The sequence below is a fragment of the Natator depressus genome, chromosome 27 (genome assembly GCF_965152275.1).
Source record: "Natator depressus isolate rNatDep1 chromosome 27, rNatDep2.hap1, whole genome shotgun sequence".
Classification (NCBI taxonomy): Eukaryota; Metazoa; Chordata; order Testudines; family Cheloniidae; genus Natator; species Natator depressus.
Genome location: NC_134260.1, coordinates 8,027,218 through 8,044,458, shown reverse-complemented (window position 1 = coordinate 8,044,458; position 17,241 = coordinate 8,027,218). Strand labels below are relative to the sequence as shown.

The following is a 17,241-nucleotide window of genomic DNA, read 5'->3' as shown; positions in this document are numbered from 1 at the left end:
AAGTAGTTTAGAATAGAACTGTCCATTTTTAAACCCAAAGGGGGTTCTTGGTTAGACAAGATTAACAAAAACTGTACAGGCTGCGTATCTGTTACGGGGTTTGGTCAGAAAAGGTGCGCTAAATAATTAAATTCTAAGTGTGAATGGGCTACACTGAAAAGTGCACCTTGATCACATTGGTAAGATTTTAATGGTTTTCACCCAATACTAGAGACTGAATGCAAGAAGCAGCAAAGGTCCACAGTACAAAAACCAACCTGTGAAACCAATTGCAGAAGATTAAAAATATACAGATATTGGCTCCTCTATAAAACTTTGCCATTAGGTTTCCTTAGGCAGTGAAATTAAACATTTGCAGGAGATTTGAAATGCAATTTGAAATGCAAATTGAAGAGATGAATCTATAGCACTAAAAAGCTTGCCACTTTCATCCATCTAGTTTCTTAATTTTTACACGTACCTCCAATTCACATTTCCTTCAATTAATATTTCTGAAAAGTTCTCCTTTATACAAATGAAATATTTAAACGGTAACTTGTTACTTACATCCTTATCTGTTGCTATGGAAACTACTGAAATGTCACAAGTGCAAGACAAAGAGAAAGACTAAGAAAAAAAATCAAGAGCAGAAAGACCTAAGAATTTGGTGGTCAGATGTCTTAAGAATATTTAAAAAAAACCAAAACGCACCACTATATGTGAGTGTATTATGTCAAAATGAGCATATTACACCCATGAAGAAGTGTTTGAACAAACAAATACAAGTCAGATTTCTTTTTAAGTTTCTATATCCAATTCATGCTGAGTCTCTGTCCAGCTTTGGGACACTTTTTTTTAAGTACCAGTTTTTAATGTCATATCCAGGCTAGCCTCAAAATTCAAGTGTTGACTTCTGACCATTTGAAGACAGAGACATTTGAAGAAGTTGAATTGACTGTTAACTGGCAATTTAAATGTATGTTCTGTATAAATATAAGTGCCAACCAACTTTATGTCAACTAGACAGATTCCATCCACACACTGAATCCAGCACAGAATAATCCACTGCATTTGAGACTCACAACTCCAACAGTTACCTAGAGCAAAGTCTCCAACTACTACATAAACGGAATGACAAAAACTGTGTGAGAAAGGACACTTTTGCACATAGCACCAAGTGACATGTCTCTTAAGAGTTCCAGTTACATATATGAACATTCTGAGGTTTAGTGGTGGGAAATTAAATGGTTCAGAGTAGGAATTTTGTTCTCATGTCATTTCCATCGGATATATTCACAAGGTGAAGCAGCATAAATTCATCTACTTAAGCAGAAGAGAAGGAATCGGATGATGGGGACCTCCCCATGAACTACTCCATTACAAGGGTTTCTCCTAACAAGTGTCATACTAATACTGAGTTCTCCCTGTTATATTTGAGCACCACAGACTGAAGAGCCATCTGGCCAAATGCTTCAGCCACAAAGCGTTGCTCTGTGACCAGCAGAAGAGTCAAGAGAAACCGCTATCATGATTCTCTCCCTGCTTAATCACAAGTAGCTAATTGCAAAAACAGACTACATACTACCACAGTAATTCCACTAACCTACTTTCAGAGCTATCACCTGGAAAAAGCCTCAGATGCCCAATTCCAACTTTTACATGGTCTGCTTGTGACAGAACGTTGGTGACAAAACTACCTTGGTGACACAGGAAATAGAGTTGGGGCATCTGTGCTTCTCCTTTCCACCTATTCAAAACAAACTGCATTCTTACCCCACCCCATTAATAGACCACCATACACTGCTGTCCCCACCCACATCACTAGTCACATAACAGAGGCTGGGATTCCATTATGTTCAGTTCTTCGGAGGCTCTGCTCGGGGTATCTGCTAATTTTGACAAAAATACACCTGTTTATCTATAGTAGGCTTTTGTACAGCAACCACCACCACCACAGGGTGACCATAGCACAAACTATACACCAGTTATTAAAGTAAATACTTAGACAATGTTCCGAAACTAATATTCTCTATGATGAGTAAGGTTAGAGGAAAAAACACAGTCTGCTGTTTTTGCAGAATCTCATTAAAGAATGATCAGTATGTCAGGAGTAGCTGGCCTTTCTAGTTTACACACAGCTGGAAGAAAAAAAAGCCCATTCACTTCTTCTCAAATTTACCATCATCAGAAGTGATGTCAATGTAATGCTGAAAAAGTGAACAACTCTACAGCCACTTAAATCAACCTCAGCATAAACTCAAATACAGTGCCAGTTTCTGCTTCTACATCCCAGCCAAAATGCTGGTTTGAATGTACACGCTTTCACTTGCAAAAAAATTTCTCCATTTCATTCAAAGATGTAGCAAGTGAGACCTAAGTAACATGTGGGGGTTTTTTGGTTTTGTGTTTTGTTTTAAGAAGCCCCATTCTGCATTGCTATGGCATTTTAGCCAAAGATGGCCCAGGAAAGCTGTACCGCCTGCCAAGCTTTTGAAATCAGACTCACCATACTCAGAGCGGGCCCAAAACATACTTTGTGGAAAAATCTGCTGGGGGAGTGCCAGTTTAGCAAGAAAAACATTTCCCCCCAGCTGGAAGTTGAGTGCAGCACTGCGGCTGAGCTAGTACAACCAAAACATCTGCTGCAGAAAGGGAGAACAAGGGAAAGAGGCAAATATTTTCCACCGAATGCATCCGATGAAGTGAGCTGTAGCTAATGAAAGCTCATGCTCAAATAAATGGGTTAGTCTCTACGGTGCCACAAGTCCTCCTGTTCTTTTTGCGAATCCAGCCTAACACGGCTGCTACTCTGAAACCAAATATTAGAATGTGGCAAAAGCCAAAGTATTTTAGTATGGAAATGGAATCTCTAGAATATACCTCTGCATTTTTAGAGAAACAGCAAATACAAGCTATATATTTTAAACATTAAGCCCATAAACTGCCAGTTTTCACCTCCCGCCAACAGTACTAGCAGGAAAAGGTTTTTAGCAGGAGAAAAAGAGACAAAGTGCTTCCATGCAATAGAAGAGTCCTGATTCTACCATTAACCTCTCCTCTCACCAGAGGCGGGTGACCTACCATTGTGGCATTTTTACAGCTACCTGCTCCACTAACCTAGTTCCATGCCCAGCAATAAACAGCAGTGTTACCCAACATTACATCTCCAGTGCTCACCTTCTTGCAAGCTACCCCCACACCCAAAACAAAGCTGTACATGGCTCCCAGATAAATGGAATTTAACTCATGTGTCAAACTCATTCTATTGAGAGAGCCAACATCATACTTAATTAGAATCTGTGTTAGGGTATATAGTCATGACTATATACACCACACAAATCAGACTTCCACGGATATTAGAGTGACTTTTGTATACTCAACAATGGTAGAATACAGCCTATATATATATACACACACACATACATATATATACATATATATATATATACACATACACATATATATACACACACACACACACGCATACATATATATACACACATACATTGTGTGTGTGTGTGTGTGTGTGTGTGTGTGTGTGTGTGTGTGTATGTGTGTGCGCGCGCACACACTTTAATCATCTCATTCATTGTTCAGTGATAAAGTAGGCTCACCTTCATGGACTTTAGATCAGGCATTCTCAAACTATGGGTTGGGACCCCAAAGTGGGTCATGGCCCCATTTTAATGGGGTCGCTAAGGCTGGTGTTGGCCCTGGGCCCCAGCAAGTCTGAAGCCCATGCCCCACCGCCCAGGACTAAGGTTACATGCCCCCCACCCAGAACATAAGCCCTTGAACTTCAGCTTCCTCACACCCACCCACCCCCTCCCGGGGCAGTGGGGCTCAGCTCAGACCCCTCCTGGGGTTGTGTAGTAATTTTTGTTGTCAGAAGGGGGTCACTATGCAATCAGGCTGAACAAAGGGCAGATATAGCAGTTCTTTATTTCTTTTATCTATCTTGAATCTCTCATCACACTCAAATCCCATTCATAGATACTAAGGTCAGAAGGGACCATTATGATCATCTAGTCCGACCTCCTGCACAACGCAGGCCACAGAATCTCACCCACCCACTCCTGCAAAAAACCTCTCACCTATGTCTGAGCTACTGAAGTCCTCAAATCGTGGTTTAAAAACAAGATTCATGCTGGCTGCTCTGCAGCAGAGGAAAGCAGACTAGTGGTCTGAGCACAGGATTTGAAACAGGAACTCGTGTTCTGATCCTCATTCTGAACTCCGCCTTTCTACCTCAGTATTGATAACACGTGGCTGATATTAATCTTTACACTGCTCCTAGGAGATGGGTAAATATTTGCAAGGCTCTTTGAAGACGTACTAAGTATTTATTCTGCAGCATTACAGTTCACTATGCAACAGCATATTCAGTTTACAGCTATTTCATTCATTTCCAAGTTGGTCCAAATAGGTCAGTCACTCCCACCCTCTTCCCCATCATATTTGTTAAAGTGATCAGGAATGAAATAGTTGTGTCATTAGGCTTTAAAAATTCCAATGATGAACTGGGAGAGTGGTGGGGGGAGGGGAGAAGAGTTCACAGGAGTTGTTTCATGCGCCCTACAAGATGCAGCAGATGCCACTGAATCAATTACAACTAGGTCAAATGCTAGGTTTGCAACCATGCAGTCTACAAATTTTTTTTTTTTTTTTTTACAATGTAGTGATTATGCAGCTTGAAGGACCCTCCAATTCTCCAAAAAGCTGGATCTAGCCCCCAACCCAGACATTGACACTTCAGCTCAGGTGCTAACATCACAAATAGCTCTAACCAAACCCAGGGTTCAAAGATTGTGGCTTCTCTCTTTTCCCAGCTGCTTTCTGTTCTCCCCTTTTAATAGTTTTACTTTCCCTTCCCTCTCCTTGTCTATTTTTCCATTCCATTCACCAGTACCACTAATCCCACCATCTCTGACTTTTACAGGTCATCAGCATCCCATCTGGTTTCCTTTTCTGTCAAGCCCCTTTGAAGTTCTGCCCTTGCAGCTTTCACTTTTTCCCCGCCACTTGATCTTTCACACAAATACCACCTCCTTTATACCATATCGCTCCATTCCCTTGTGAAGGCCATGGGCTGCAGAATTAAGCTTGTCTAGGTCACGTACAGAACTGAAAAATAAGAGGAGGATGACAGAGCAAGAGAGGTAAAAAACACAAGATCGCTACAAGAGGGAACAAGTGCTGCAGAGGCAAAAACTGCCAGTGTTATGGGAGTCAGATACTTTTCACTGCCTATGCACCTTTGTCAGCCTGAGCAATGAAGACAGAATAGTCATTTTCACTTTCCTATACTACCTCAGTTTTTGAGCCATGAATATTGACTTGGCCCTAGTCTACACTACAAACTTATGTTAGTACAACATCACTCTAGGTGATTTAGTTAGACAGGCCTAACCCGCAGCATAGACAGCGCTATGTCAACAGGAGAGCGTCTCCCATCAACATAGCTAGTGCCTCTCAGGGAGGCGGAGTACCTATGCAGACAGGAGAAGCATATGTTGGCATAGGTTGTCTCTCCACTAAGCGCTGCAGCTATGCTGCTGCTGCACTGCTGTAAACGTAGACAAGCCCTGAGAGAGAAGAACTGACATCTGCTGGAAGAGCAACACAGCGATGCACAGACAATCCAGGAAGTTTTTGGAGAGAGTGTTGGGGACAACTTCCTGGTACAAGTGCTAGAGCAATCGACTTGGGGCCATGCACCTCTTGACCTGCTGCTCACAAACAGGGAAGAACTGGTAAGGGAAGTAGAAGTGGGTGGCAACCTAGGCAGCAGTGACCATGAGATGGCTGAGTTCAGGATCCTCACAAAAGGAAGAAAGGAGAGTAGCAAAATAAGGACCCTGGACTTCAGAAAAGCAGACTCAGTCTCCCTTCGGGAACTGATGGGCATGATCCCCTGGGGAGCTAATATGAGGGACAAGGAGTCCAGGAGAGCTGGCTGTATTTTAAAGAAGCCTTAAGGAGGGCGGACGAACAAACCATCCCAAAGTGCAGAAAGAATAAGCTAAGCTGGTCGCCTGCCATATTTGCTAACAGTGAAATCTCCAGTGAGCTTTAACTCAAAAAGGAAGCTTGCAAGAAGTGGAAATTTGGACAGATAACTAGGTAGGAGTATAAAAATATTGCTAGAGCATGCAGGGGTGTAATCAGGAAGGCCAAGGCACAACTGGAGTTGCAGCTAGCAAGGGCTGTGAACGGAAACAAGAAGTGTTTCTACAGGTATGTTAGCAACAAGGTGGTGGTCAGGCCAAGTGTGGGACCCTTACTGAATGGGGGAGGCAATTTAGTGATAGATGATGTGGAAAAAGCTGAAGTACTCAATGCTTTTTTTGCCTCGGTCTTCACAGACAAGGTCAGCTTCCAGACTGTTGCACTGGGCAACACAGTACGGGGAGGAAGTGAACAGCCCTCAGTGGTGGAAGAACATGTTATGGACTATTTAGAAAAGCTGGACGTGCACAAGTCCAGGGGGTCCAGATCTAATGCATCCAATCATGCTGAGGGAGTTGGCTGATATGATTGCAGAGCCACTGGCCATTATCTTTGAAAATTCGTGGCTATTGGGGGAGGTCCCAGACTATTAGAGAAAGGCAAATATAGTGCCCATATTTTAGAAAGGGAAGAAAGAACCCAGGGAACTACAGACCGGTCAGTCTCACTTCAAGTCCCCGGCAAAATCATGGAGCAGGTCCTCAAGGGATCCATTTTGAAGCACCTGAAGGAGAGGAAGGTGATCAGGAACAGTCAACATGGATTCACCAAGGGCAAGTCATGCCTGACCAGCCTGCTTGCCTTCTATGATGAGATAACTGGCTCAGTGGATGTAATATAGCTTGACTTTAGCAAAGCTTTTGATACGGTCTCCCACAGTATTCTTGCCAGCAAGTTAAAGAAGTGTGGACTGGATGAATGGACTATAAGGTGGATAGAAAGCTGCCTAGATTGTTGGGCTCAATGGGTAGTGATCAACAGCTCGATGTCTAGTTGGCAACCGGTATCAAGCAGAGTGCCCCAAGGGTCAGTCCTGGGCCCGGTTTTGTTCAACATCTTTATCAATGATCTGGATGATGGGATTAATTAGTTCGCAGATGACACAAAGCTGGGGGGGGCGGAGAGATAGATACGCTGGAGGGTAGGGAAATGGTCCAGAGTGACCTAGACAAATTGGCGGATTCGGCCAAAAGAAGTCTTTGTTGAACCTCATCAGATAAGTACAGGACTCTGCACTTAGGAAGGAAGAATCCCATGCACTGCTTCAGGCTGGGGACCGACTGCCTAAGCAGCAGTTCTGCAGAAAAGGACCTGGGGATTACAGCTTCTCGTCCACTGGATATGAGTCAGCAGTGTGCCCTAGTTGCCAAAGGCATATTGGGCTGTATTAGTAGGAGCATTGCCAGCAGATTGAGGGAAGTGATTATTCCCCTCTATTCAGCACTGGTGACGCCACACCTGGAGTATTGCATCCAGTTTTGGTCCCCCCACTACAGAAGGGATGTGGACAAATTGGAGAGAGTCCAGCGGAGGGCAACGAAAATTATTAGGGGGCTGGGGCACATGACTTATGAGGAGAGGCTGCAGGAACTGGGGTTATTTAGTCTGCAGAAGAGAAGAGCGAGGGGGGATTTGATAGCGGCCTTCAATTACCTGAGGGGGGGTTCCAAAGAGGATGGAGCTCAGCTGTTCTGAGTGGTGGCAGATAACAGACCAAGAAGCAATGGTCTCAAGTTGCAGCAGGGGAGGTCTAGGTTGGATATGAGGAAACACTCTTTCACTAGGAAGGTAGTGAAGCACGAAATGGATTACTTAGGGAGGTGGTGGAATCTCCATCCTTAAAAACCTCTAAAGGCCCAGCCTGACAAAGCCGTGGCTGGGATGATTTAGTTGGGGTTGGTCCGACTTTGAGCAGGGGGTTGGACTAGATGACCTCCTGAGGTCTCTTCCAACCCTAATCTTCTAGGATTCTATTAATGGTCATGCAAGCATGTAGGGCAACATCCCCTACTGTGGATTTTCTGCCTCCAAAATGATTTCCAACCGACAGATAACAATCCAGCACTGCAAGCTTCCAGATAGTGGAGAAGTAAGTGGTGATCACAGTCAATGCAGGTCTCACTCTGGTGTCCCTGCACGGAGGACTGGAGTAAGCTCAGCACACAGATCCAGGATCCAAAGTTCGGCAGCCACTACTCACTGCCCCAAACCTGCATTACAGTCAGTGCTCATTTCTCAAGCCCAGAAGCAGTGCTGTACGGTCTGCAGCTGCTCAGTGACCAACAACAACCTTGAAATCATCTTCACCAGGTCCTTCAAACTGTCCTTGAAGAAATCATGTCCCCCATTGTTACAGGCACAGGTTGAATATCACATCCTGTATTCGCAAAGCTCATGAGAACAGCACAGAGTTCCGCAGACTCCAGGCTTCCAACAGGGATAGCAGACACTGAAAAGTGCTGCGCATGTTTTTGGGAATTCCTAAAAAAAGGTGCAAAAATTATGGAAAATGGATGGCTGTATGGAATGAAGAACGTTGCATACTGGGAACCTGACTCCTTAACTCCCGGCAATTCCTGGGCACTACTTTCTATCCCAAAACACATAATGAAAGTTTCCCAAAAGGCACGGTACTGGAGAGCAGCATATGGCACACTGGGATACCTACCTTCAGTACACTGTACTTTGCATCAATAAGCACTGCTGGTAATTACATGCAGCACCAATGCAAGCAGCCAAGTATGCATGTGACTGAGCAACGCATAAAATTCAGCAGCAATATGTGGACATAACTTGAATCAACCAGAGTTTGTACTGTAGACATGGCTTAAGAGATCCTCACATAGTGCCAGAGCACGGGATTCCAGGCTGTGCACAGCCTTGGTAGATAGTAGTGCTTGTTAGAGATCCTCCTTTAGAAGCTGCACAGACTGGACAGTGACTCCCAAAAAGCTCTGAATGACTAATTTTATTTTGAACTCTGGAAGCAAGAGAAATTGCAGCCCACTGGTTCAGACAGGTGGCCTTCAGCAGGGCAGAAAAGCAGCACAACTTCAGAGTTTAAATTAAAAGCAACTCTGCACTGGGTCTCCCACTCCATATTTACAGCTTTTGACAGGACAAATGAAGACTTGCATAGCTTAAAGAAAATCCAGATATGCATAGGAGATGAGCCATAACCATAACTTCTTCTAGTAAGCAACATATTTATGAAAATGGCAATCTGGAAACCAATTCTCACCTTGAAAACTAGAACCCTTAGGAAAAATTAAGCAGTAATTACAGACTGGTAATTTGTACAAGACAAAAAGGGGACATTTCAGTATGTTTGCACCAAACTATCTTTATTCAAGGATCTGTGCAAAGCTCTGCTTGCTTGTATAATTATAATAAGCTTGTTTTGAAGAATATTTTAAGAGTTCTTTTAGACATCCCAGTTTCTGCAGAGACTGAAAAGAAAAAAAAATTCACTTACCTTCCTGCAGGATTCTCACACCTAGGACTCGAGTCTCCAACACAAACAAGGCTCAAGAGCTGTGCCCTACTGATATGCAGTCAGTCACTAGTACCTCAATGACCCCAAACATTCCACCAGTTCCTTTCAAGAGAAGGAAGCAAGAGTTTTGCTAAACATTTCACTACATTTACACTAATTTTCATTTAAAAAAAAGACAGAGGAGTCCATTATTCCAGATCAGGAATGGCTACGCAAGCACCCTGAAAGCAAACCCAGAACAAACCCCCTCAAACTCTGAAGGGTAGAGAATAGGCAAGTGAGAATCCTATTTGAGAATATTGTCAGAAGCAGTATTATAAGGTCAGCAATTCCCCAGCAAAATCACCATCTGTGCAGGATTCCCCCCCCCCCCCCCCCCCACTACAGAAATGGGATAGACAACCTTCAGGGAAGTTCCTAGTAAAGTAATTGCAAACATTTCCACATAGTGATGACATATGAGGCCAGAACCAAAACAGAATAGATAGAAGAAACTAAAAACTTTGCAAAAACAGAATGAAAATATGTGGCAGTTTTTAAACTAAGGGCTAGGGAAAGCCGACAAGTGCAGAGGAGCACATGGTACGGACAGAGGCATCCCTTAGGGGAGGATCTACTGATGGAGATTCTCTATGTCCTAGTAAAGAGGAAAGAATGGAAGATGATAAAATAATGGTAAGATCTGATGAGAAACAGTCAAATGAAAAAAAAAGAGTCCCATCCAATTACATCATATAATGGCAGACAGCTAAAAAGTGACAAATTTTTAAAGTGCTTATATACCAATGCTAGAAATCTAAATAATAAGATGGGTGAACTAGAGCGCCTCGTATTAAATGAGGATATTGATATAATAGGCATCACAGAAACTTGGTGGAATGAAGATAATCAATGGGCCACAGTAGTACCAAGGTACAAAATATATCAGGACGATGGAACAGGTCATGCTGGCGGGTGAGTGGCACTATATGTGAAAGAAAGCGTAAAATCAAATGAAGTAAAAATCTTAAGTGAACCAAACTGTACCACAGAATCTCAATGGACAGTAATTCCATGCTCGAACAATAAGAATATAGCAGTAGGCGATAGATTAGCGACCACCTGACCAGGAGGGCTTTAGCAACTGTGAAATGCTCAGGGAGATGAGAGGCTATAAAAATAAAAGACTCAATAATAATACTAGGGAGTTTCCAATTATCCCCATATTGGCTGGGTACGTCACCTCAGGACGGGATGAAGAGAGAAAGTTTCTTAACACCTTAAATGACTGCTTCTTGGAGCAGCTAGTCCTGGAACCCACCAGAGGCAATTCTTGATTTAGTTCTAAATGCAGCACAGGATCTAGTCCAAAAGGTGAATATAGCTAGAATGCTTGGTAAATTTTAATTATATTATGGTCACTATTAACACCCCTGTGGTGGGAAAAATACTACAGCAGTCCAACACTGTAGCATTTAATTTCAGAAGGGGCACTACACAAAAATGGGGTACAGTGCCAAAACTGAAATCCCTGCAAGCTGCATGGAAACTTTTTTTTAAAAAGGTACCATAATAGAGGCTCAACTCAAATAAAATAAAATAATAATAATAGAAAGAAAAGGAGGACTTGTGGCACAAGGACAGCTGTAGCTCACGAAAGCTTATGCTCAAATAAATGTGTTAGTCTCTAAGGTGCCACAAGTCCTCCTTTTCTTTTTGCGGATACAGACTAACACAGCTGTTACTCTGAAACCAATAATAATAATAATAGAGTAAGAACAAAAAAAAAAAAAAAAAAAAGCAGCAGCAGCAGCAGCAAGAGGCAAAAAGGCATCCTTTAAAAAGTAGAAGTTAAATCCTAGGGAGGAAAAGAGAAAGGAGCATAAACTCTGCCAAATGAAGTGTAAAAATATAATTAAGAAGGCCAAAAACGAATCTGAAGACCAGCTAGCCAAAAACTCAAAAAACAATACAAAAATGTTTAAAGTACATCAGAAACAGGAAGCCTGCGGGCCACTGAACTATTGAGATGTTAAAGGAGCACTCAAAGGACGATAAGGCCATTGCAGAGAACCTAAATTCATTCTTTGCATTGGTCTTCACAGCTGAGGATGTGAGGGAAATTCCCAAACCTGAACCATTCTTTTTACATGACAAATCTGAGGAACTGTCCCAGACTGAGGTGTCATTAGAGAAGATTTCGGAACAAACTGATAAACTAAACAGTAATAAGACATCAGGACCAGATGGTATTCACCCAAAAGGTCTGAAGAAATTCAAATGTGAAATTGCAGAACTACTAACTGTATCTTGTTTACCAAATGACTGGAGGATAGCTAATGTGATGCCAAGATCACTTCTTTATAAAAAGTGGCAATTACAGGCCAGTAAGTGTGACTTCAGTACCAGATAAACTGGTTGAAACTGTAGTAAAGAAAAAAAAACGTCAGACACATAGATGAACGTAATTTGTTGGGGGAAGAGTCAACATGGTTTCTGTAAAAGGAAATCATGCCTCACCAATCTACTAGAATTCTCTGAGGGGATTAACAAGCATGCGGACAAGGGGGATCCAGTAGATATAACATACTTTAATTTTCAGAAAGCCTTTGACTAGGTGCCTCACCAAAGGTTAAGCAAAGTAAGCTGTCACGGGAGAAGAGGGAAGGTCCTCTCATGGACTGGTAACTGGTTAAAAGTTAGGAAACAAAGGGTAGGAATAAATGGTCAGTTTTTAGAATGGAGAGAGGTATAAATAGTGGGGTCCTCCCGGGGTCTGTACTGGGACTAGTCCTAATCAACATATTCATAAATGATCTGGAAAAAGGGGTAAACAGCGAGGTGGCAAAATTTGCAGATGATACAAAACTACTCAAGGTAGTTAAGTCCCAAGCAGACCATGAAGAGCTACAAAAAGCTCTCTCAAAACTGGATGAGACTGGGCAACAAAATGGCAGATGAAATTAAATGTTGATAAATGCGAAGTAATGCATACTGGAAACAATCCCACCTATACATATAAAATGATGGGGTCTAAATCAGCTGTTACCACGCAAGAAAGATCTTGGAATCATTGTGGATAGTTCTCTGGGGAAAAAAAAACAAAAAAAAACCCCACTCAATGTGCAGCCGCAGTCAAAAAAGCGAACAGAACGTTGGGAATCTTTAAGAAAGGGATAGATAAGACAGAAAATATCATATTGCCTCTATATAAATCTATGGTATACCCATATCTTGAATACTCCATGAAGATGTGGTCGCCCCATCTCAAAAAAGATATATTGGACTTGGAAAAGGTTCAGAAAAGGGCAACAAAAATTATTAGGGGTCTGGAATGGCTTCTGTAGGAGGAGATATTAATAAGACTGGGACTTTTCAGCTTGGCAAAGAGATGACTAAGGGGGGATATGATAGAGGTCTATAAAATCATAACTGGTGTGGAGAAAAAAAATAGTGTTATTTACGCTTTCTCATAACACAAGAGCCAAAGGTCACCAAGTGAAAAATAATAGGCAGCAGGTTTAAAACAAAACAAAAGGAAGTATTGCTTCACGCTACACACAGTCAACCTGTGGAACTCTTTGCCAGAGGATGTTGTGAAGGCCAAGACTATAGCAGGGTTCAAAAAAGAACTAGATAAATTCATGGGGGATAGGTCCATCAATGGCTATTAGCCAGGATGGGCAGGGATGGTGTCCCTAGCCTTGGTTTTGCCAGAAGCTGGGAATGGGCAACAGGGGACGGATCACTTGATGATTACCTGGTCTGTTCATTCCCTCTGGGGCACCTGGCATTGGCCACTGTCAGAAGACAGGCCAGGCCACTGTCAGAAGACAGGCTAGATGGACCTTTGCTCTGACCCAGTATGGCCATTCTTATGTTCTTATAGATGTCAGCAGAAAGTATGCACAGAGACCAGGTTACAATATAGCCTTTGGGAAAAAGAAAAGGAGTACTTGTGGCACCTTAGAGACTAAAAAATGATGAAGTGAGCTGTAGTTCACAAAAGCTTATGCTCAAATAAATGTGTTAGTCTCTAAGGTGCCACAAGTCCTCCTTTTCTTTTTGTGGATTCAGACTAACACGGCTACTACTCTGAAACCCGTCAATATAGCCTTTGTTATCTGGTTAGTACCTTATCGTTACAATCAGCAATCACTTGAATGGGAAAATGTTAACCTTTAGGAAAACCACTACTTTGCCCCTACTGTCTCCTCCTTCTGTACTCCTTCCCTGTCCCACCCCATTTTTTCCTTCAACAGTTCCCAATCCCTCCCATCTGCTTAAATTGTCAGCAATGACTACAGTTAATGTCCACATTAACTATACAGCCTTACAACATGTTGACAGCCAATGAGATTAACATGGAACAGGTGGAGTTCAGAGCTCTCAAGAGCTATTGTTTCAGGCTGTCTACAACAATGCATCAGTTTATACTTTTCACATATTTTCGGGCTAAATGCTTTCCTTTAAAAAAACAAAAACCAAAAAACCAAAACCCAGATTCTGCAGAACCTGAATACACTATGTCAGATACATAAATACATCATCCTGGCTAAGAATGTGAAGAGCGAGATCTCCATTGCTAGAACAGAATACTTCAGTTTGAAGGGGCAGATCCAACCCAAGAGCAATTTTAGACAAAAAAGTTACACACCAACTGCAGTACTGGATTTGAAATATCTAGATGCCCTAACTAGTCACAGTTCCCTAACTTCATGAAGGGCCCTTCAATTAGATCCCAAATGTCAGTAGTTCTCAACCTTCCCAGACTACTGTACCCCTTTCAGGATGCTGATTTGTCTTGCATACTGCAAGTTTCACCTTACTTAAAAACTTGCTTACAAAAATCAGACATAAAAATACAAAGAAGTGTCACTGTTACTGAAAAATTGCTTACTGTCTCATTTTTACCATATACTTGTAAAATAAATCATAACCCCCAGGTTGAGAAACACTGATATAGTATATAGAGCAACATAAATAAATCATTGTCTGTATGAAGTTTTAGTTGATACTGACTTTGCTAGTGCTTTTCATGTAGCCTTTGTAAAATTAGGCTAATATTTAGATGAGCTGATGTACCCCCTGCAAGATCTCTGCATACTTCCACTGGTACGTGTATCCCTGGTTGAGAACCACTGTCATATGTCATGTAATACTGTACATACAGTTGTACATTATAGAAATTATAAGCTACAATCCCTGTAATAATTAAGACAGGATTATGCAGTTCAAGCAAGCCAAACTTCACGCACACTAATACTGCCTCTTCCTTCTATGAAACGGTCTTAATCAAAGATGATCCTTCAAAAATACAGATGGTGCACCTTTCTATCCCCTTCCGCCTTACCCCTCCTCGACCCAATAGAATTAGGCAAAGTTTCAGCATTACTCACAGTGGTACATGATGCTGTTCTGGTTCTGCTTTGGTCAGTTCCTCCTCCTCAATGTCAGATTCCCCTCCTGAGCTGCTGTCAGTGACATCCGAATCAAATGCTTGCTCACTGGATCTCAAATTGGCCATCCCACTGGCTGTAAACCTCTCCAGTTCCTCTGAAATAGAGTCACTCTTCAGGAAGCTGCTTAGTCCTTCTGACGTACATGTTTCACTTGCAGCTTTCCTCAAGGCCGCTTCTGCCTTGCGGGTGAGCATCAGCTGGCTCCGATGCCTTAGAGAGTCCAAGTTTGGCAGTTTGCTCAGAGTCTCCTCCAAGAAGCCACCCAGCTGTTGCTGGATGTGTCTCTCTACCTGCTTGGCCTGCACCACCTGCAGGCGTTTCTGCAGCCTGCGAGCACGGTTCTCAATGTCTGCCTGCCGCCGTAGCAGTGCCTTTGTCCTCAAATCAGAGTCCATGGCACTGAAGAGACCAGCCGACAGAGGAGACTTCTGCTCCTCTGTCTTGCCGCTCCCAAAATCAGAATGTGCATCTACACCAGACGACAATCTATTCTCTCCACTGCCTCCTTCAATCACCCGCTGCTGCTCTGCAGAATTAAGGGACAATTTGTTTGCAGTGCTATTATTGCTAAATGGAGTTGTGTGCTCAGCATCAAGGCTTCTGTGTGGAAGAGTGCAATTGGTCAAACCCGTCTTCAAGTCCCCTGATTCAGAACCCCCTGCAGTGTTAGAGTCAACACCCTGGAGGGTGGCTGAGAGGGGAACACGCTTCCCACCATTAAGTGAACTGGAGTTTTCATGGTCTGAGTTGGTACTTTTGGCCAATTTCTTGGCCAAGCCATTCACAGGTGCTTGTGGAAGAGGTGGCTGACCACTAGTACTCATGTTTTTTAGATTTTCCAAAGAAAACTCTAACACTGGTTGTCTCCCCAACAGATCGTTTGTTTTCAAGAAGGACTGAGATAAGAGAGAATGAGGTTTAAGAACTGTCTGCTTGTTGAAGACTCCTTGCAACTTCAAAGGGTCTTTTGAAGAAACAGATGTTACATCCGAGCAGAGATAAGAGGCCACCAGTGGCTGCAGCTTGCCCAGCTCCTCCTTGGTAGGGTTATTACGGAAATCTACACTGGGATCCTCTGCAGCAATGGCTTTCCTTTTGGTGCCGTTGGCAGTGAGAAGAATGTTGTTGGCGTTGCCGTTGTTCTCGGCACTGCCAGGTGACAAGGTGGAGGACGGGGGAGCCAGTTTGAACCGGATGTGGTGAGCTTCAGCTGCTGCGTCAGTGAGAGCGGGCGCCATCGCAGCCATTCAGCACAGAGAGACGGGAAATCCAGCCTCTCCCAGTGCCGAGGCCAGCTCCACTGCCTCTTACTGCCTCGCCTGAGGACAGCCTAAAAAAGAAAGCAAAGTCACTGAATCAGATAAATAGTAAACAAAATGCTGATGAGTCATCTGAGACACAGGCCTAGGCCCACGGTCTGTAATACTGCAATATAACAGAAGCAAGCATGAACTAGTGGACTGAACGCAAAACTAGCAGTCAGAAAAACCGACGTCCCAGTGCTGGTTCTGAAACACCAGTTTGCAATGAGAACTTTTTGGCAAGTCACTTTCGTCCAGTGCCTCAGTTTCCACATCTGCAAAACTGAGACAAGACCAGACTTCAGGAGAAGTTACAAGGCCATGCTTTTGTTTTCTAGAACTTTCATCTCTCTCCCTTTGAGCATTCAGCAGCTCTCCATGTTTGCCTAACTTTGTTCCTATTCAAATCAATAATACAACTATTGATTTCAGTGAGAGCAAAATTAGGCCAACATTGAGCACTTTTTAAAAATAATTCCAGTAGTGGTCAGTATACTTCAGAAATTCCAAGTCATCATCCTAGCACCTAGAGATTCCCCATAACGCTAGGCATTACTTACACACACACACACACACACACACACACACAAAAAGAGATAATCTGGGCCCAAAGAGTTTCCAGTGTAAACAGACTAGTATCTCAATTTTACACTTTAACTAAGGCACAAAGGTTAAGTAGCTTGCCCCCAAGTTCACAAAGGAAGTCTGTGGCAGAGCTGAGAACTGAATCCACATCTCCCACGTCCCAGTCCAGTGCCTTAACCACAAGACCATACTACTTCTAAATTCCTAAGAGATCTGCATGGAGAAAATCACACCCAAAGAGTACTGAAACATCCTCCTCTCACCCCAAACAACTTAACTGCCTTATATACCTCTCTCACCATACATCAGTATCACAAACCCCCAACAGATTGTTTGTGCTATGTCTACACTACAGCTTCCACCATGACTTCTACTGATGAGGCTGCATCAGTGGTAAATTGCTGCTTAAGTTGGCTAGCATAGGTGGACA

At 42.9% G+C, this 17,241-nt stretch overlaps 1 protein-coding gene across 4 annotated transcripts in view; it reads right to left on the bottom strand.

Annotated features, from left to right (window-relative positions):
* KANSL1 (KAT8 regulatory NSL complex subunit 1) overlaps positions 1-17,241 on the bottom strand; it is a 169,247-nt gene that overhangs the window by 122,672 nt on the left and 29,334 nt on the right. For all 4 annotated transcript variants that reach the window (XM_074940509.1, XM_074940507.1, XM_074940511.1 and 1 more), the window contains exon 2: positions 14,863-16,255. In XM_074940509.1, the coding sequence (XP_074796610.1) occupies positions 14,863-16,172 (1,310 nt within the window). In that variant the 5' untranslated portion in view covers positions 16,173-16,255. The remainder of the gene's footprint in view (positions 1-14,862; positions 16,256-17,241) is intronic.